Source organism: Panthera onca, chromosome A3 (genome assembly GCF_046562875.1).
Source record: "Panthera onca isolate mPanOnc1 chromosome A3, mPanOnc1 haplotype 2, whole genome shotgun sequence".
NCBI classification, from domain to species: domain Eukaryota; kingdom Metazoa; phylum Chordata; class Mammalia; order Carnivora; family Felidae; genus Panthera; species Panthera onca.
The window spans coordinates 27,025,994-27,047,067 of NC_138341.1; the positions used below are offsets into that span (position 1 = coordinate 27,025,994).

The 21,074-nt window shown below is 42.1% G+C and overlaps 1 protein-coding gene across 6 annotated transcripts in view; it reads left to right on the forward strand.

Annotated features, from left to right (window-relative positions):
* The window catches only part of LTBP1 (latent transforming growth factor beta binding protein 1), a 401,303-nt gene that overhangs the window by 129,557 nt on the left and 250,672 nt on the right, over nt 1-21,074 (forward strand). For 4 of the 6 annotated variants that reach the window (XM_060652208.3, XM_060652235.3, XM_060652189.3 and 1 more), the window contains exon 4: nt 9,002-9,171. In XM_060652208.3, coding sequence (XP_060508191.1) covers nt 9,002-9,171 — 170 coding nt within the window. The remainder of the gene's footprint in view (nt 1-9,001; nt 9,172-21,074) is intronic. The other 2 variants (XM_060652199.3, XM_060652225.3) reach the window with 1 other exon arrangement.

Genomic DNA, 21,074 nt, shown 5'->3' on the forward strand with positions numbered 1-21,074 from the left:
AAGAGGTTACTACCTGTGTTCTCTAGGATTTTGACAGTTTCTTGTCTCACGTTTAGGTCTTTAATCCATTTTGAATTTATTTTTGTGTATGGAATAAGAAAGTGGCCCATTTTTATTCTTTTGCATATTACTGTCCAGTTATCCCAGCACCATTTGTTGAAGAGACTGTTTTTTTTTTCCCATTGGATATTCTCTCCTGCTTTGTCGAAGGTTAATTGACCATATATAGGTTGTGGGTTCATTTCCGGGTTTTCTATTCTGTCGCGTTGATCTATGTGTTTATTTTTGTGCCAGTAGCGTACTGTCTTGATCAGTACAGCTTTGTGATACAACTTGGAGTCTGGAGTTCTAATGCCTCCAGCTTTGCTTTTCTTGTTCAAGGTTGCTTTGGCTATTTGGGGTCTTTGGTGGTTCCATTCAAATTTTAGGATTGTTTCTCCTAGTTCTGTGAATCCTTTGGTTATTTTGAAGTTTACAAATCTAGTTTGGTTTTTAGTTTACAAATATGAAGAGGATTTTCCAGAGATCTTTTTGTTACTGATTTCTAATTTAATTTCATGATGGCAGAGAATATAGTTCGTATGAGTCAACTCCTTTAAAAATTACTGACACTTTTTATATGCCCAGATTATGGTCTATCTTGGTAGATACTCTGTATGCACTTGAAAAATATGTGTCCAGCTGTTGTTGGGTGGAGTGTTCTATGAATGTCAATTAGGTTAAGCTGGTTGATAGTGTTGTTTAAGTCTTCTGTATCCTGACTGATTTTCTGTATACTTGTGCTGTCAGTTTTTTAAAGGGGTGTTGAAAACAGGAACTAAAACAACAAAGTTATCTGCTTCTCATGGATTTTTTTAAAAATCAGTTTTTGCTGCTCATATTTTGAAGCTCTGTTATCAAGTGCACAGCTGTTTAGGATTCATGTGTCCTCTTGATGAATTGACCCTTCATCCTTATGAAATGATCCTTTTTATCCTTAATAATATTCTTTTCTGTGAAATCTACCCTGCCTAATACTAACAGCCACTCCAACCTCATTCTGATTCCTGTTAACCTGTTAAATCTTTTTCATTCTTTTGTTTTTAACGTGTCTGTCTTCACACTGAAAGTGGGTCTGTTGTAGGCAGCATGTAGTTGGGTCTTGCTTTTTAACCAGTCTGAGAACCTCTGACTTTTACTTGAGTTGTTTAGACCATTTACATTTTCTTCAAGCATTTGGTTTCAACCCACTTCATGTTTTGTTTCCGAAGTGTTGGGATTATTTCATTAAACCTTCCAAGAGGAGGCCTTTTCCTCCCTTCTTCTTAAAGTCTCCTCTTCATTACAGCCCATTGATTATATTTTGTCTCCTCTAGGAACTTGGGATTAGATGAGTTGAGAATTCCTTGGATGTTTTCCTATAGCAGTCATGTTCAGAAGAATATCTCCTAAGCATGGCTGTGTGGAGACACGGGTTGGCTTTCAGGGGCCAATTGTGAGACACCTGAGGTTAGATGTTTCTTTAGAGCAGATGTGGAGAACCATTTGGAGAAGGGGCAGATGTGGGGAATCGTAGGTGCAGTGCTCACTTTTGTCTCTTACCCTGACAGTTTGCGTCAAGCCCCTAGCATACATGATCTTCTTAGTATAACTAAACATGGCTGGTTGATTGGGCTCCCCTGCCTTAGGAAGCAGTTTGGCAACTATCTTTCCACGATCTCTTTATGGCACACTCCCTTTCCATGCTAAGCTGTTTACCAAAAAGTTATTTCCATCTATATGTTGTACTGCTCCTAATGGGGTTCTACTAAATGATTTTTTTTTTTATTGTTATCCCATTACATTTTCAACGATACGCTAACTCACCTTGCAGATTGCCACCCAGGCAACTTGACTCCAGGGCCCCTTCCCTGGCCTGATGGGGCTTACAGCACACGTGACAAGTCGTGCAGTTTTTACCTTCCCTACACCTTGTCGTTGCCATTTCAATGGGCCATTTGGTCTTTACTCACGTCTCCTAAATTTGTTTGATGATAGTAGCATGTGTTGAAAACAGGGTTTTTCAGCTTCGGTACTGTTGACATTTAGGGCCAGATAATTCTTTCTGGTAGAGGACTGTCCTGGGTGTTACAGGATGTTCAGTAGCTCCCTGGCTTCTACCCATGGGATGTGAGCACCTTACCTCTGAATCTTAACATTTGACAATGTCTCCTATATTGCCAAATCACACCCAGTGAAGAACCACTGGCAAAAGAAAATTGGTTCCTAAGCTACTTGGTTGTGCTTTCCATGTTTATTGATGATGACCACCAAGGTTTCCTTAATTTCCACGCATTTTCCATCCCTCTGCAATATCTACCCTCTTTAATTTCATCGTCTCAATCCCCTAATGGTCTGTCCCCACACTTAAATTTTCAGGGTACTCTTTTCTTTCCTCCCATTCTTGGGACTTTGTTTTTGCTTGTTTCCTTTTACTTCCAACTGTGTGTATTCTGGAATACCCTGGCTCTCCCTTATCCTGATACCGACAGTCTGTGCTGTCCTTTGATCTCTCCATCAGCAACCTTTTACCTCCTAATTCTTTTTTGGTCTGAAAGTAATTCTGTAGGAGTGGGGTGGCCACAGACTTCAGTCTCCCCTCACATGTGTGTTTTGCTGCCTTGTGACATCTTCCTAGCCGTATGTCTTTTCTTGGACCTTCCCTCTGTGCCTATCATCCTTGAGAACTCTGTAGGAAAGACGTTTCCTCCCTCCAGCTGTAGTTGGCACGTCTTATATACTTGAGTGCACTGCCTTTTCTGTGAGTAGCACGCACCCATGCTTTTGAACAGCTTGTCACCCATGCGAGGCACATAGGAGCCCTTGAATTTTGTAACGAGAAACTGGCCCTGAAAGTCTGGAGGTTGACCCTTAGTGGCTTCCTCCTGTAGCTCTGTTTTTTTCCCCTTCTGGTTTCTCTTAGTCTTGATTATAAACCTGAGTACACTAAACATAGGGGAAAGGCTTGGATTGTGTTAGACTGGCCTTCTGTGGGAAACATTTTATGGCCTGTTGGGGGTTTCCTTCTGTGAGGTCCAGAGCGCTTTCCTTAAGTGGAAAGGGGCTTGTGTTTTGCCAGATTCTCCCACCCATTCCACAGGTCAAATAATGAATTTAGTAGAAATATGGAAAAGCTTAGTCTATACGGGTGCCAAAAATTGCCACTATGAAGGCAGCAGTATAAACAGTATGTGACTAATCCTTTCTTTTAAGGAAAGAAGTTGTATGCAATTGTTTCCTTTCTGCTTATAAAGATAGAGAGGTTTCCACAGATTCAGGTCCTCAGATGGCCAGCCCTGCCTCTAAGCTCCAGCCTGTTTTTCCTGGGCCGTCTTGTCCATGTGTCACGGCCTGCCACCTACCTAATGTATTGCCTGCTGTAGCCACACTCCTGTCACTACTGAACCCACACTGTGGGTGGTGCCAGTGACCTACCCACCCCAGGCGTGGCCTTCCCCAGTTCCTTTCTCTGCCTTTTGTGCTGCAGTTGGCAGGTGGTCCCCTCTCTGTTCCTCCTAGAAACTTTCTTCCATTTATCATTTCTGGACCTATGTTATTCTTGTTTTTCTCCAGTTCCCTCCCTCCCCCCCCCCCCCCCCCACCATTTTCTCTTTATATCCCTACCCCTGAGCATGGATATCCTCCAGACTGTGTGGTTCTGTGTTCCTTTTTCTAAAACATTTTTGCCTTTGAAGAAGTTGGCTCCTCCGAGAACATCACTTTTCCTCATCTTGGAGGCTTTCCCTAATCATCCCTCAGAGACTTGCTCCATAGTCTGTCTCTAATATAACTCTCGTCCTCACTGACTGACCCTTTCTTCCGACTGCCATAACTCAGCCTGCTTCTTTGCTCTTACTTTTCCCCTTGGCCTTGAACAGAAGTACCTGTCCAGTCAACCAGGCTTGAAACCTTCATTATCACTTAATCCTTTTCCTTTTGTCTCCAACTCTTCCACATTTAATCCTCAGGCCCTATTGGTCCTTCTGGTGGTTAGCTCCATCCAGCCATTGCTTCTTGATTTATTCCTTTTAGATGTTGTCTAAATACTTCTTGCTGTAGGAGGTGAAGATTTAGCTTGCTTTACTTTCTCTCTTCTCCCCACCCTTTCTCTCAAAATCATTATTTCATTTGCATAGTTCATGTATATCCCGACAGCATATTTATACTTCTCTTTTCTTGTGTCAGTGTTCTCTATCAAGGTCATGAATGTTATCTGAAGACCCTCCATTTTATAAGGCGAGGGCAGTGGCTCTCCCAGTCTTCCCTCCGTTTCTCCTATTCTTTAAGAATTTTCCTGCCTTCTCTAGCTAATTCTGTACACTAATATCACCACAGTTGGTAACATGGTTGTTTCTGACAGTTACAACATTTGTAATATTCTGTCCATGGATGTACAACTCGATGCTTGGATTTCTCTCTCTGTATGTGTCCTTTGCTTTCATGCATGGTTCTTGAAGGAGAGTATTCCTAGCATCAGATATGAATGTATTCTCCCGTTTTTCTTTCTACCAATCGCGTTTATACCATATAGTCAGGTGTCTCCAAAATTGCAATCCTGTTTTCCATTCTCGTGGTTCCTTCCCTCCACCCAGCACCCCCACCGCACCCTGGGATCATTCTGGAACTCCCTGTTTTCTGGGTTGCTCAGCAAGCTCCTTTTTAGGGGGAGAAATAGGAGACCAGTGTTTGAGCTAGGGGAAGCCAGAATCCAGAACGAGAAGGTCTTACTCTGGGAGTGAGGGGCGGAGTAAGTTTTGTGGTTTACACCACATAGTTCCATTCTTTTAGATGAAAATACTCATATATTTTTTTTTTTTTCCCTGAGAAGAGTAGAAATGTGACTCGGACGCTCTGTTTGCTAGAGTTGGGGAACAGTTGACTTTATATACAGATTTCTAGTGAAGACACCAGGGTACAGCCCTACTTTTTAAAATCACCCTTTGCTTTACTTGGTTTCGGGTCCAGAGATCCTCTGTGTTTCCTTGCGAAGATTGCTTCCTTTGTGCCTGTGCCGTCACACAGTGGTTCTTGAGCAGTGCCCTTACACCTACTGGTTGCAAGCCATTAGGGTGTCACAAAGTCATGAAATCAATGTAGTGGTTCAAAAAATAGATTGGAGGACAAAATATCAGTATTCTACACATGGTAAGGGTAAATATTTTATAAGGTTGTTTTAGTTACATAAAAGTACAATCCCTGTGTAGATGTGTATGGTCTCTAAGTAAAATGTTCTTCTTACTACACGTTGAACTACATGCTGCTACAACAGGCAGTGTTTCTCATCCCACTTTGAATCCCACAGATTTGTTGAAATATCTCGTGTGTTTATTAATGGGTGACACGGACCATATTTAGTACCCTGTGTGGCACAGGTATTGATTAATCAGAAGGGATGCTGGAACAGACACGCAGAGATCCATTTCTGCTGAATGTTAACTCCTTATTTACAGGATTGAAGGGATGTCTTGTGGGGGCCTGGTGGAGGGAGTAGGGAGGCGTGCTAAGGGTCTTGGGATAGTAGGTATCTATCAGAAGAGAATATTTCAATATTTTAGTGACTAGTGTAGCTGTGCTATTGTGTAACAGCCACATGTCAACTCTAGATTTAAATATTTCCTTTTTTTTTTTTAACGTTTATTTATTTTTGAGGGGAGGAGGGGCAGAAAGAGAGGGAGACACGGAATCGGAAGCAGGCTCTAGGCTCCAAGCTGTCAGTACAGAGTCCGATGCAGAGCTTGAACTCACGAACCGTGAGATCATGACCTGAGCCGAAGTCAGACACTTAACGGACTGAGCTATCTAGGTGCCCTGAATCTTTTCTTTTCTTTTTTTTTTTTTTTTTTATTCCTTATAATTTTAAGGGCATCTTTGGAGGAAGATAAGATAGATACCTAAAAACCATTTTTTTTCTTAAAAACCATTTGAGCCAGAGATCCTGTAGTTTTCATTTTTAGTTTTCTCAAATATTTTAGTATTCTCTTAGAAAAATTGTAATGCTCTGACAAATTTGATGTTCACTAGTGATAGTTAAGCTCTCCCCCTCCCCCTCGGAGGAGGGAAGGAAAGAATGGAAAATATCTCAACTGAAATGAAGGGAGAAAGATTATTCCTGAAATACTTGGGTAAAAAAAGGAGAGTTAAAGAGAATATATATTTGTAGGGCTTAGAAGTGGTCCAGAGTGGAAATAACTGAGTGATGAAATTAGAGGGGAAAGTGAACATGAACTGCAAAGGAGGAAGAAGGGAAGAGAGAAAAAGATGGCAATCGTGTATTTGTGAAGTGAGCGCACAGTTTTCTCTGTTCTCCCCACATGGTATCACTGTCCATGGCTTTGCTTCCTTCTCCGTGAGGCTGACGTGCAGAGTGGCTTCAGTCTCTTCTTGTGTGTTTACACACTTGAACTGGGAAAGAGGAAAGGAGCTGGAAAATGGGGAAGCACGGTTCAGGGGTAGCTCCATATTTGCAATTTGTGACATGGTGAATACTTACAATGTAGTCAGACTTAACTACCATTACTCATTTCCTTAAGTCAGTGATGGCTGAGGGTTGTTGCTCAAGTTCTAGACCCGATAAGCTCATCTTATTTGTTTATTCTGTACTTTCCAGTTAGGTTTAGAGAAAAGGAGCCCGTATATAAGCTCTCAGCTTCTTTCTTGCTGATTTCTTGCCGCCTCTCACTTCCTTGATTCAAAGGGGAGAGAAGGGAGGAACTCCACTAGAAGGCAGACCCCAGTCGTACCTAGCTGGCAGTGGTCACAGCTGGAATGCTAGGCTGTCCTCTTCTGAATAGGAGCAAGCCTGTACTTTTGCCAGCAGGTGTCAACAGTGTAGTGACAGGATGACAGCACAGCTGGGGAGTGGGTTGCCCCGGAGATGAGAAGAAGGGCTTCCCCTTTTCTTGAGGCTGATAGAGTAGACTTGTGGTTCTTACCATTCACCACCAGATGTGTCCAGCTGTTATACTTTCTACTGTATTCCAACCAAACATACTTCAAGTTCAGACCAACACTTACATCATCAAAACAAAAGTGTTTTTACAACATTAAGCCTTACTTAGGCTTTTAGTAATTTAAGTCATTAGTCTGGTGATAGAGGGAGCGCCCTTCCATGGAGTTGTGTCTGGGAAAACTAAGGTCCAAAGTGGATTTTCCTAGGCTTTCCTGCAACTCTGAGGTTTAAAGTGGTGGATAGAGATCACTGACTAGGTAAGAGGGAAGCATCGTTAATCCCAGCCTCTTCCTTCCTTTCTCATGGTTGCCTTGTCCCACAGAATACCTCATTCATTGTTAGACTCAAATAGACTGACTTTATTCAAGACTTACTGCTTTTGACAAGACACTGTGTAGTGGTGTTTTTGGTGTCTTGGCAACTGACCTTATGTACTCACCTGTCACAATGTCATTTCTTTTTCTTGTTTAGTACAGTCCCTTATTAGGGAGAGTCTTTGGGGTTTGGGGGTACCTTATCAGTGTGATTATATCCCAGGCAACCATTTCCTAAGTTAGAGTATCATAGTTTAGAAATATTTTGTTTGGTGTAGGCGGCTTTAATATGCCCCAGGTGATAAAATTCAAGATGACATCAGAGATGTCTCCTTCCAAAGACTCCGTTTGCTGCTACAGTGCTCTGATCCCAGCAGTTTTGGTACAATTAAGCATTTTCTGGAATGAGTTGGTGTATCTTCTTTACATTGTCTGATTATTTATTAGTCTTACTTAGCTAATGATTTTAGTTCTGTCCTTCAGGGAATTATCAAACGTGGGCAAAGACTTGTTATTTTAAAGTTTACATTACATGCTGAATGATATTCCATTGTGTATATACACCACATCTTCTTTATCCATTCATCTGTCGATGGGCACTTGGTCTGTTTCCATAATTTGGCTGTTGTAAATAATGCTGCTATAAACATAGGGGTGCGTGTATCCCTTTGAATTAGTGTTTTTGTATTTTTTGGATAAAATTCTCAGAACCAATGTAACACTGTATGTTAACTATACTGGAATTTAAATTAAAAAAACTGCTTAAAAAAAGCACAGTTTCCATTACATGCAACAAAAGAGAACTGCCATAGAAAACGGTCAGACCAGAGGGTGAATACACAGTAATTGTGTTCGGGAGTCCTTGGAGTTCTTCACGTGGGGTCTTGAAGAAATGAGATTGTGATCCGTTATTCTTACCATTGTTCCCCTTCTTAGGAGTGAATAATTACAACACATTTAACCTGAATAGTACAGTTTTAATTGTTAAGAGATACAGCATAAAAAATTTAAAGGTTAACTAGAAAAAGTTGAATGTGTTTCTTACCATAATTACAATTTCAAAAGATAATTCAAAATTTTCCCAGTTTTTGTGTGTTCCGACTTTTTTTACAAGCATTTTTTTCTTTGGCCTGTCTGACAGTGATTCTGTGGTTACAGCTCAGGAAGGTGAGGCTCGAAGAGATTGACCTTCTCTTCTTCTGTCATTAGGAAGGTCCCACTGGTTACTCTACAGGCTCTGATTGTTGACAGTTAATTTTGCGTGACTGATCAAGCCGGGGACTTCTTGCATAATCCTCTTTCTGTATTTTCTTCCTCCTTTCCTTTCCTTGTATTTCCAATACTGCCTACTTATCAGTATATGGAAAATACACTTTGTAAATGTTGGTACCTTCTGTATGTGTCTTTGTCTGTCTTACATATAAATGGCCTGTGCTCTGCGTAAAGGCTGTGTGCTCCAGATCTTCTGATAGAATCCACCTGTGGTGGCCTAGATAGCCTATGCTTCTTGACTAGATGAGGGGAGTCTCTTTTATATTAACGTTTCTAAGCGTAAGTGGTTAGTTCCTTGTGTTATAAGAGGTCCACTACAGTATTTGAAGAGAAAAATCGAGCCTCACATGGAATCTACGTTCCTTTCTAAATTGAACGTCTTCTTTTCTCCTTCTTGGTTTCAAAAGTCCATAACTAATTTCCCTCTCCCCACTTTGTTTCTTCCCAGAGTGACACCACTTTCCTCACAGAATGTGATGATACATCATGGCCAGACCCAGGAGTATGTGCTGAAGCCCAAGTACTTCGCGGCCCAGAAGGTGATCTCGGGAGAGCAGTCCACTGAAGGTTCGTTCCCTTTGACATTCAAGCGGGGTCAAGTTATGGCGCCTTTTCAGTGTGAGTATAGTCCAGTCAATGGTTTTTCTAAGTTACAGCATCATAGTTTGGAAACATTTTGTTTGGTTTAGAGGGCTTTAACGTGTCACAGTAGATAAAACTTAAGAGTCCTTTAAAAGAAAACAACAACAAACCCTCCCTGGTTCCCAGAACAACCAGATAGCAGCACGGTTTCTTTATTTTGAGGAAAGGCGGTTTCCTTGGATATTGGCAAAGAATCTGGAGTGACCTGCCTGTAATTCTGTTTCTGCAAGATGGCTCCATTTCTGACACATACTTGCTCTAATTTTAGATACACTTGTATGCCTGACATGTTTACATTGATAAAATATTTTCTTTAGCAAGCTAGCCAGGATTCATTCCGTGTGAAATGTCTGAAATGTCCTGCATTACTCTCTGAGGTTCACCTACCATGGATATTTTTATGATACGAGTCCACTTTTTAGTAGATCGAGCAGATGGTGTGGCAGGTTTTACTCCGAATTTGTAAAGAGCTATTGTATCAGTGGCCAGCTTGGTTAATATCTCACTATGTGGGAAGCTCTCAAGGACAAGGCCTGGCTCAAAGGGTGGGGAATGTGATGATTTGTGGTTTAGGTATTACAGAGTGTCTGCTGGCAGCATCTGGAGGAAACGTTCTGGAGTGAGGCGCAGACCATTCAGAGCCGAGAGCTAGACGCACACGCTCGTTCCAGCAGCTTCCTGCTCTGTCTCACGTTGACTGATTGCCTGCGCCACAAGTAATGAAAAAGAATGCCAGTTGTGAGGTTGAAAAGGACTGTCTTTCACCACCAAGAGGAGTGCAAAATAGCTGAGAGGGAGTTTTTACTACTGTTTGGCCCTTTAGGAGTCTGTATCTTTGTGGCTTTGATTCCCCGGGCCCACCCCCACCTCCCTAAGTTGGTCACTCTTCTGGAGTGATTGACTCTTCCCTTACAATTGGTTGCTTAACAGAAAGAGTATCTAATACAAGGTTTGTACATTGCGTTTTTCATCTTTTGGGAAAATTCTGCTCCGTGACCTGAGCCTGGATCCCCAGAGTAATAGTTGGATGAGGTTTATTGGGCTGATGAGGAAAGCAAGTCCTGGGGATTTTCAAGAGGGAAGAATGGAGCAGTCATATAGATCATCTCCTCATCCTTTAGGTGTGATAATTCCTAGTCATTTGCAAGACAGGGTGTGCATCTTGTTTTAAAGGTCCTCAGGTGAGGGGCAGCTGGGTGGCTCAGTTGGTTGAACATCCGACTTCAGCTCAGATCATGATCTCATGGTTTGAGAGTTAGAGCCCCAACCTGGGCTCTCCGCTCTCAGCACAAAGCCAGCTTCAGATCCTTTATCCTGCTCTTTCTCTGCCTCTCCCCTGCTCATGCTCTCTCTCTCTCAAAAATAAATAAACCTTAAAAAAAAAAAAAAAGGTCCTTTGGGGTAAGTGCTTGATAACCTATTCTGTGTGAATATTGCTGAGTATATAATATTTTTCTAATCTTATTTGAAAAATAACCCCAATGTTGTTTCCTTGGGTTATTATATAGATCATGTATTTCTTAGATGTTCTCCAGAATTAGAATGTGATGGGAGGAGAGTTTTTGAAAGCTTATAGTCATACTGGTAAGGAAGAGAATTTTGAACTATATGAAAGTGTCAGGAAAAGGTGGTCTGAACTCTCTGGTATTAAGACTAGAGATGAGACCGGTTTTGGTTTGTCGATGATTCATTATTGGAATGACTGGTCCCACCATGTGTTGTGTGTAATTTATTTTATTTTAAATGATTATTTATTTATTTATTTATTTAGGGAGAGAGAGAGAGGGAGAGAGAGAATATGAATGAATGAATGATTGAATGACTCCCAAGCAGGCTCCACACTGCAGAACCGATATGGGGACTCCATCTCACGAACCATGAGATTATGACCTGACCTGAGCAAGAGTTGGACACTTAACTGACTGAGCCACCCAGGCACCCCTGTTGTGTGTATTTTAAATGCTCAAACCTTTGCTGAAGGGTCTTCTGGAAGATGAAATTATAATTTAGAAAAACAGGAAGATCTGTATTGTCCATAAATTGGCCACTCATTCTGTTTAAAGGTAGTTTCTCTGGGGCATCTGGGTGGCTCAGTCGGTTGAGTGTCCAAATCTTGATTTTGGCTCAGGTCATGATCCCTGGGTCGTGAAATCGAGCCCTGCATCGGGCTCCGTGCTGAGAGTGGAGCCTGTTTAAGATTCTGTCTCCCTCTCTTTCTCTCTCTTCTTTCTCTGCCTCTCTCCCTGCTTGTGCTCTTTCTCTCTAAAATAAAAACAAATTATAAAAAATGTAGTTTCTCCATAGCTGGGAGCTAGTAAACGAATTCAGACTAACACGTAATCACAGTGATGGAGTTCTTTGCTCAAACTCCCTAGGATTTAATGACTGTTCAAAAAAGAAGCCCAGGAACTAACTGAAGCAGGCCAGGAAGGGAGATGTGGCTATTTTTTGCTGAGACCAGAACTCTATTGAGAGTTGGAAGGCTAATGGGAAAGTTTTAAAAAGAGGTAATTTGGCAGGACCATGAGGATATGGAAATAGCAAAATCGAGTAAGAACAACAATAGAAAGATTAAAACTAGAAAGGAGGAATGAGTCATAATAAGAACCTAAAAGTGATGTCTCCCCACATCCAGCTTTGTATTAGGTGAAAGGAACCCCCAAGAAAACCTTACATGTAGGAGAAAGGAAGAGACATTAGTAAGGGAAGTCTGAGAAAAAGCAGGGACTTCTAGTGTCTTTAATTTCATCTTTGTAGAAGAGGTCAAGTGCAAACATATGAACCTCTCAATTTGCTGAAGAATTTGAAGGTCCAGTTGTAGGAGCAGATAATTCTGAAATTCTGACTTATGAGAAAAACAGAACATATTCCGAGCAGGTAGAGATCATCTTTCTTGGGAAGAGTCTGAGGGACCAGTGTGTCAAAACAGTCCACTGCCATTACTTTCAAGAAGCTTGGGGGACTAGTGAAAACACTGAGGTTGGCAAAAGACAAGTGTTGTTTTTCTGTTTCATTGGGATAAAGAAGGTGGTCTACTGCAATGACCAGTTGGTAGTTTTAATAGTATCTTGCAAACAGCAGTAATGATGTTTATCTAGAGCTCTGAGCATGGTGTAGATTAATCACCTCCTAATAAGGGGTGGCCGCAGCCCTGCAAGACCAAGGGAATAAGGATGTGCATTTGACACCTGGTAGGCCAAGAGCGAAATGGTCAGAGTAAGCAGGAAAGGGATGACAATGGGGGGTGATGGGTTCAGTGAAGCAGAATGTGTTAATGTGTTAAGTCTAGCACTCTCTAGATAAAACAAGGTAGATAGGGAGAAACAAACTATCAAGTTGCTAGGGAGGTGTTCTCTGCTGTGACGAATGAAGATTTTATTAGAGTTTCACAGAGGTTTGATGGCCTAACTCTCCTTCCCTAACCACTGTGTCCACACTGCTTTTCCCATTTTGATTCTGTGCATTTCCCATCCTTCTGAGCCACTTCCTAGGTTACTCCACTCTACATCCTGCGTTGGACATTGGCTGCTTACTGGATATCTCCAGTGACAAATTAATAATGGTGCTATGCTTCCTTCATTGGTCTTAAGAGAATTTAATTTGCATGAGTATCAGCTAGAGCACGGGTCTGTAAACTTTTTTCTTAAAGGATCTGATAATAAATCCTTCAGGCTTGATGAGCCAAGATACATAATTGAGGATGTTATATATAGGTTCTTACATAACTGTTAAAAATGTGAGCGTTTAAAAATGTGAAAAATAATTCTTAGCTGGCAGATTGTTTAAAAAAAACCCACAAAACTGAGTGGCTGACTAGATTGGTCTCATGGGCTATAGTTTTCTGGGTGTTGATCTAGTGGCTCACTCTTACAGTGTACTGAAAACATCTAGATTTTGGACCTGTAGGTGCTAGAATATAGCCATTGAATCAAAAGCTGTCCAAGAGGTGCTGCCTATAAGCAGCTGTCCTTCAATGTCACTGTCCTCAGCAACCCACCCTCTTCACTGTGATGATTCTCAGATAAATCGCCACTGGTTTGAAGACAGCCAGAAAAGCATGAACTACCAGGAAACCACTCTTTTCTGATAAGTCTAGTTTCCTTTCATGTTAGAGTGACAGGCCACACAGCAATAGGGAAAATAATGGATGTTACTCCTAGCTGTTTAAAGAAAGCCTTTTAATATTGACAGAAATAACATTTTTATTGGATGAACCAGTAACCCCCATCTGGCTAGACTGAATCACATTAAGCTATCACCTGAGTTCCTCCAAAAGTTAAACATAGTTGCTATATGACCCAGCATTTCCACTTCTAGGTATATACTCAAGAGAATTGAAAACATATGTTCACACAAAAACTTGTATACACATGTTCATAGCAGCATCATTCATAACAGCCAAGAAGCGCGAACAACCAAAATGTCTATCATCTGATGAATGGATAAACAAAATGCGGTAGATCTTACAATGGGTTGTTCAGCCATAAAGAAGGAATGGGATACTGATACATGCCACAACGTGAATGAACCTTGAAAACATGTGGAGTGAAGGAATCCAGACACGAAAGGATTCAGATCACACAAAATTCCATTATATGAAGTGTCCCAAAGAGGCAACTTCACATGGACAGAAAGTAGATGAGTGATTGCTAGGGGTTGTGGGTAGGGGGAATGGGTCGTGATTGTTTATGGATAAGGAGTTTTTTTGGGTCAATACATACTGTGGAATTAGATGGTCATGATGATTGTACAATCTGAATATATTAAAAGCCATGTTATGTTAAAAACATTAATATAACTTTTTTTTTTTTTTTTTTTTTTTTTTTTTTTTTGCGCCACAGAAGTAGTTACAAGTCCCGGGAGTAGAGCTCATTGGCTCTCTCTAGAGATGGTCTGGGGTGAGGGGGGGTCTTCCTTGGTGACTTCTAGGAAAGAATTGAGTATGGAAATAAGATTCTGTTGTGTTGATTTTGGTAGTATTTGTAACCCAAGGGAAGAAAAGTTAAAATGACATGGTAACATTTGCAATACCACCTCGTAAAAACCATCCAGATTATTAGTATAGCATATGTTCAGGAGGAAACCCAAATAATTTGTGCAAAAAGAGATTAGTTTGACTTAACTCTCCAGAAAAAGCCCTTTGAAGGTAAGATGAGTATCCACACCAGACCGCGGTTGTAGTGAAAACCCCATGGGATGCTGGATAATGGTAAAAGCAGAGAATATTTCTGTTAGAGTCTGTGGTGGAAGGCCGTTTTTTATCTTTGGGGTTGTGAAGATAGGTAGACAGGTAGTAGACTTCCTTCAAAAGGAGATCTTGAGGATGAGCTGAAATACCCCTGTAATTGAAATGGTTTGTAGGTTGTACAAAGAGTCCAAAGAGCTAAAAGATGGGACAATCACTCTCTGGTTTAACGGTACAGCTACTTAGTCTCTTCTACTGTATCTTAGCGTGTTTGGAAATTTTTAGAAATGTAAACTTCTCTAAATCAGATTTTCCATTTCCCATTCCAATGGTTTTCCTATCAAGGTGGACTTAGCTTTAAAATTTTTTTTTTTGTAATGTTTGTTTATTTTTGACAGAGAGAGAGAGAGAGAGAGAGAGAGAGAGACAGAGCATGAGTGGGGGAGGGGCAGAGAGAGAGGGAGACACAGAATCCCAAGCAGGCTCTAGGGTCTGAGCACAGACCCTGATGTGGGGCTTGAACTCATAGACCACGAGATCATGACCTGAGCTGAAGTCAGATGCTCAACCGACTGAGCCACCCAGATGCCCCAAGGTGGACTTAGCTTTTAAAGAGCTATTTATATTAAAAAAAAATTTTTTTAAACATTTATTTATTTTTGAGAGACAGAGCATGAGCAGGAGAGGGGCAGAGAGAGAGAGGGAGACATAGAATCTGAAGCAGGCTCCAGGCTTTAAGCTGTCAGCACAGAGCCCGACGTGGGGCTCGAACTCATGAACTGTGACATTATGACGTGAGCCAAAGTCGGATGCTCATCTGACTGAGCCACCCAGGCACCCTGTAAACAGCTATTTGTATTTTAAAGTCACCTAAAATTTTAGTTCTTTAAGTTCATAGCAAAACTTTAAATTTCAGGAAAGACAGGTGTCCTGTTTTATATACTACCTTCCTTCAAGATTTAAAAGCAGATATAAGTCAGACTATTAAAAGAATTGTCAGTTTATCTTGTGATGTGCTGCAATGTAGGGGAGAGATTGATTACTGGCATTTCAGGGGTGCCTGGGTGGCTCAGTCAGTTAAGCATCTGACTCTTGATTTTGGCTCAGGTCATGATCTTGCAGTTTGTGGGTTCAAGCCCCACATGAGGCTCTGCACTAAGAGTGCAGAGCCTGCTTGGGATTCTCTCTCTCCCTCTCTCTCTGCCCCTCTCATGTAATTGCTTGCTCTCTCTCTCTCTCTCTCTCTCTCTCTCAAAATAAATAAACTTAAAAATAAAAGCAGATACAGGTCAGATTATTAAAAGAATTTCCAGTTTATCTTCTGATGTGCTGAAATATGGGGGAGAGATTGATTACTGGCATTTTAGACACATGGTACTGTTACAAAAGAGCTCAGGACAGGTCCACTATTTTTAGTGTTGAGCATAGCCTTTCTGTTTGAATAAGCAGTCATGGTGGTGCAGAAAGCAGGTCCACAGCCCCCATCGGGCCCCTTTTGACAGAAGAAAATGTAATCCTTTCTGTGCTGGGACCACGGGAGACTTCTTAGTCCCGGATCCTGTGGTCTGTACTGACTTCTCTCGGTCCTTGTAATAGAGCAGCCAGCCCAGTAACTGCCCAGCAGTCGGTCACAGGCTAACTGGAATTCCTGGCTCTCCCATTTGAAGATAGAACAGCCACCAGGTTTCAGGTCTGAGAAGGGGAGGCAAAGACTCGGTTGTTCTCACAGCAGCAGCCTTCCTGCCCGAGCCCCAGCATCTCAGTTCTGGCCTGATGGCAGCCCACAGTCTCAGGCAATGAAGAGCACGGACTCTCTGGGCACCCGAGACCTGCTGTTTGTACTTAAGGTGACGCTGTGGTTGGATGTGCTGGCGTGAGCCCTCAGGTTGTGTCCACAGTGACATCGAGAAGCCTAATAAACATGGAAGCATCTCAGGTTTGATGGTTCTGTCTCCTCCTTGAAAAAGTAAGTTCATACATCTGGAGTGAAGACTGTGTGCGGTTGCAGACTGGTGCAGCGAAGAGGTTACCAGCGAAACTGTGCACTTCCTGGTTGTTATTGTGAGACGATAGTGGTTGTGCAAAGGCTCACAGCCAACAAGGGGTTTTCTTTGGCAGAACAAATCCAAAGACTAGGAGACAGGCAGCCGTTGGCTGGGACAGTTCTGCTTGTCTCAGCCACTTCCAGGAGGTGGATAAGAACACTGCTTAAAGGCTCTGGATGCCCAGTGCCGGTTCGAGTCATCGCAGGGAGAGAGCCCGTGGTGTGGTTGACAGCACCCACCAGGGGACAGAAGGTGGTTTGAGGAAGAAAGACCAAATTCGTCCTCCACCTGTCGTCCTCCACCTCCTCACAGAAGAGGAGGAGAAACCCTGGACCAGCAATCGGATAAAGGCAAATGTAGATGGAATCAGTAGAGGTGAGGAAATCAGAGCCAGATTCTTCTGTGTGTGGTGAAGTGTGAGAGGGAGATCTTCAGAGGAGGAACAGTTTGGAAAGGCAACTCCTTTGGAAAGGAGAGTCTGGTCCTGAGAAGCAGCCTAGCCTTACTCCAGGACACGCCTGAGAGGAGAGAAAAGCAACAGCAGAAGGAGAAACTGCCTGTGCTGGCAACTCCAGGTCTCCGTGGTGCCCTCACTGACAGTTACTGATTGATGGGAGCCCCACTGGGGCAAAGCTCTGCCAATGGATGGTGTGCACCTCTCGGGAAGGGGAGTTCTGTGGGCATGTGTTCTGCAGCCCTGGAAGCCTTCCTTGCATGGAGACCACCTTTGGCTTGTCATGTGCAGATAAATGTCTGTAGGATTGACCCCACGCCAATCCAGTGGGTACTAAGTGGCAGTGGAAGTGGGACCAGCCAGAAACTAGATCTTACAAGAAGCTGATGAAAATGAACAAAGGAATGATTTAGCATTTATTTTTTCCAGTGATTTTTTTTTTATTTTTTTTTAACGTTTATTTATTTTTGAGACAGAGAGATACAGAGCATGAACAGGGGAGGGTCAGAGAGAGAGGGAGACACAGAATCTGAAATGGGCTCCGGGCTCTGAGCTGTCAGCACAGAGCCCGATGCGAGGCTCGAACTCACAGACCGTGAGATCATGACCTGAGCCGAAGTCGGCCGCTTAACCGACTGAGCCACCCAGGCGCCCCAATTTTTTTTTTTTTTTTTTAATTTATTTTTGGGACAGAGAGAGACAGAGCATGAATGGGGGAGGGGCAGAGAGAGAGGGAGACACAGAATCGGAAACAAGCTCCAGGCTCCGAGCCATCAGCCCAGAGCCTGACGCGGGGCTCGAACTCACGGACCGCGAGATCATGACCTGGCTGAAGTCGGACGCTTAACCGACTGCGCCACCCAGGCTCCCTGATTTAGCATTTAAAATACCAGGTGTGAAAAAGAAGACTGGTTTGAGGAAGGACTTATGGTAAAGCTCCATGCTTTTTCCCTTGTGAAATCAAACTCCTGATTGGGCTGCTTGGTCACCCCATACCACACTTTGTGTGGGAATAAGGAACCTTGAGCCACTTTCCAGCTGTATGTCAGTATGGATGTTAGCACTGTAGGTGGATAGAAGAAAATCATCCATTCTTCAGTTATTTCCGACAAAATCCTTGTTGGTTTCAAAGCCTAGACAGAAAAGCAACAGCATAAATAGGTACAAACTGATGCTTGAGAAAGCATTCCAGGGAATGTGGATGAAGGACCAGCGTTTTGCTGAGCTGATGCCCTTAAGAATCTATATTCCATTGAAGGGCAGGTATTACTTGTTGTACATAAAGTTCCATGTGCAGTCTTGCCTTGGCCGCTGTGTCTTATTTGGGGGTGGTGAGGGCGGGTTGGTATGTTTTATCCAGGAGTTGTTTGATCACATCTCAGTCCAGGCATGTAGGTGAACATGAACGTTCTCTTTGCTTCTTGATTCCTTACACACAGAGGAAGAGCGCTGGGAAATAGTAGACATAGACGGATTATAAACACTTCCAAGAAACTTATCCAGTGATGTTAAAAACAACAGTGGAGGAAAACCTAGAGTGAAGGGTTATGTAATCTCAGTTCCCCAATGGGCAGCCTTTCATGCCAGAGAAGGAGGTTTCAATCCCAAGGGCCCAAGATTTCAAAATAAATAAACAAAGTAATCCAAGGATATTTCTGGGTGTTGAGACCGAGTTCAAGATATTGAGAAATAGATACTGTATGATTCCAGAATACTCTATGATCAAACTGTGATATTGGTGGGGGAAAATAACCACGGATGAATATATAGATTGCCTGGAAAGTACAAAGCAGCATTTTGGGAGGAGAAAACCTGCATTTGAAAAAGAAGAGGTGCTGCCTTCTCAGTCTTTGGATCTCTTTGCCAGAAATTGAGGGCTTTACTTTGATTTTATTTCTGAATAAGAAAATTAGTTTCTAGGGAACAATCATTGTTAGAGTTGAAGTGATAGTTTTGATTTGACATAAACAGGATTGTACAAAATACTGCTAATGAGATGTTCCAAAGGGAATTGAAATAGAATTTGTATTTGCTTGGTTTAGCCTCTTTAAAGAGGGGTCCTCTTAGCATTGAAAATTAGTGCCTTATGGTGAGTCTGTGTGTCCCCACTTGGAGGTAAAGACTTCCCTACCTTCCTTACATTTTATGACCTTTCTTAAAGAGCTTGTGTTGTACTTTTCTGCAGTTCTGCATGGTTTTTTTTTTTTTTGATATTTACTAAGTATTAGCCCCTTGTGAAATTGAAATGTATCTGTACTGAAACCCAGCTGCCCAAGGGCTGTGTTCCCATACAGAGGAAGTACGAGTTGACACATGGCTGGAATGGGAGGGAAACCTTTCTTCCCTAAAAAAGGTAATTGCAATATGGTTATATTTGAGTACTTCTTCTGACAGGAAAACATTAAACCATGAAATGTGTACACATGATGTATGTATATGTATATATACACATTTATATTTAATCACATATATAAATGTGTGTTATTTAAAGAGTTATTTTTTGCAGCTGCCTACCTTATACATATTGCAAGTATTCATTAAAAAAAAATTCTTGTAGCCCTAACTGTGTTTCACATGTTGGCTCTTCCAAGGTCCCAGCTTTTTAAACTAAATGATAACTTGAAACAGGCAGTGATTGCTCTTGTGAAAAACATCATAGTTATTTAAAAAACCCCTGTATCCTAGAAACAGACTTAGAGAGCTTTGGGGAAGAAAAACAATCTAGACAGCAGGTGGGAGGGCGGTCGGTGGTGGTCAGTGGGGTGGTTCCCTTTGGTAGATGGCCCGGGGCTGCTTGCGTGGGATTGAGTGCTCTCTGCTAACGATGTCTGGAACCTCACACACCAGGCAGCTGTGCTCCTTGTTGTAATGAACGCCATTTAATGACTACAGGTGCATCGCACGATCACCACTGCCTGCCTCAGATCCCGAAGAAACTGGAGCTCTTCCTCCCACGCGTTCAGTTTACATTCCTTCCAGAGCCACTGAAGCAGGCTCTGCTTTACTTTGGAGGGTTGGTTACAGAGGAACACTCCCCAAACAAAATCTTTCGGTATTTTTTTCCCTTTACTGGCCATTCAGAGATATTATGCTGCCTTTGTTGATTCAGTTAAGTAGATGCTTTCTGGTCCAAAGGTCTTTTTCTTAGGTTTTTGTAACTGTAGATATTTAACAAAAACAGAGCACTATTTAAGTGTGCTTTAGTTTGTTTTTATAGGGAAAGAGGGAGGCACCTATATTTTGATAATATTTCCCTGACCAGCTTAACTTTTTTCATGAAATTTTTTTCATACCAGAATAACTAATAGAAATGTAGATCTTACGTACATGTAATTCTTCCTTCCTCCTTCTTGCCATGGCTTCCTTGTGGGTATAGTGGACTTTTCCACCCCGTTGACATTGAGCTTGCCTGGGTGACCTGCTTTTACTAATGGACTGCAGGCAGAAAGACAGTGTGCCAGCTCTGAGCTTTAAGTTGTATGGTTCCACTCTTCCTTATACCATAAAAAAGGCATGTATCTGGTCTGCTCACATGCCAGTTCCTTTGACATCTGCTTTTCTTAGTTTACCTTAACAGGGAAGATTTACTATTTATTAATTTATTTAATGTTTATTTATTTGAGAGAGAGATAGAGCATGAGTGGGGGAGGAGCAGAGAGAGAGGGAGACACAGAATCTGAAGCAGGCTCCAGGCTCTGAGCTGTCAGCACAGAGCCTGATGCGGGGCTCGAACTCATGAAACCACGAGATCATGATCTGAGCTGAAGTTAGATGCTCAACCCACTAAACCACCGAGGCACCCCAGAAGATTTACTTTGTAAAACAATCTGGATAATTGTTAGTCTTAGAGCTGGTGATGCTGTTTTAATCAGACAGGATACATATAGGTAAAAATGCTACTCTGGGGGACTACAGCTTCTTGCCACAGTGAACCAGAAGAAGGGTAGGCACTTGACCCAAGAAAACCAATCTGCTGTAAGGTGCTGTAAGCTGCTGTAAGGTGGCCTCCCAGAAGAGCATTCCCTAAGAGGGATGATCTGATGAAATAAGATCAATCAGAATTTTTCAAGGAATTTGTAAGTTAAGTTAGAATTGAACAGTAAGAAACTGGAACAGAAGTAGAATACCAAGTAGAAGCAGAAACAGCCGTCATGAAACAGCTGCCATGTTCATATCAGCTTCAACAGCATTTTCT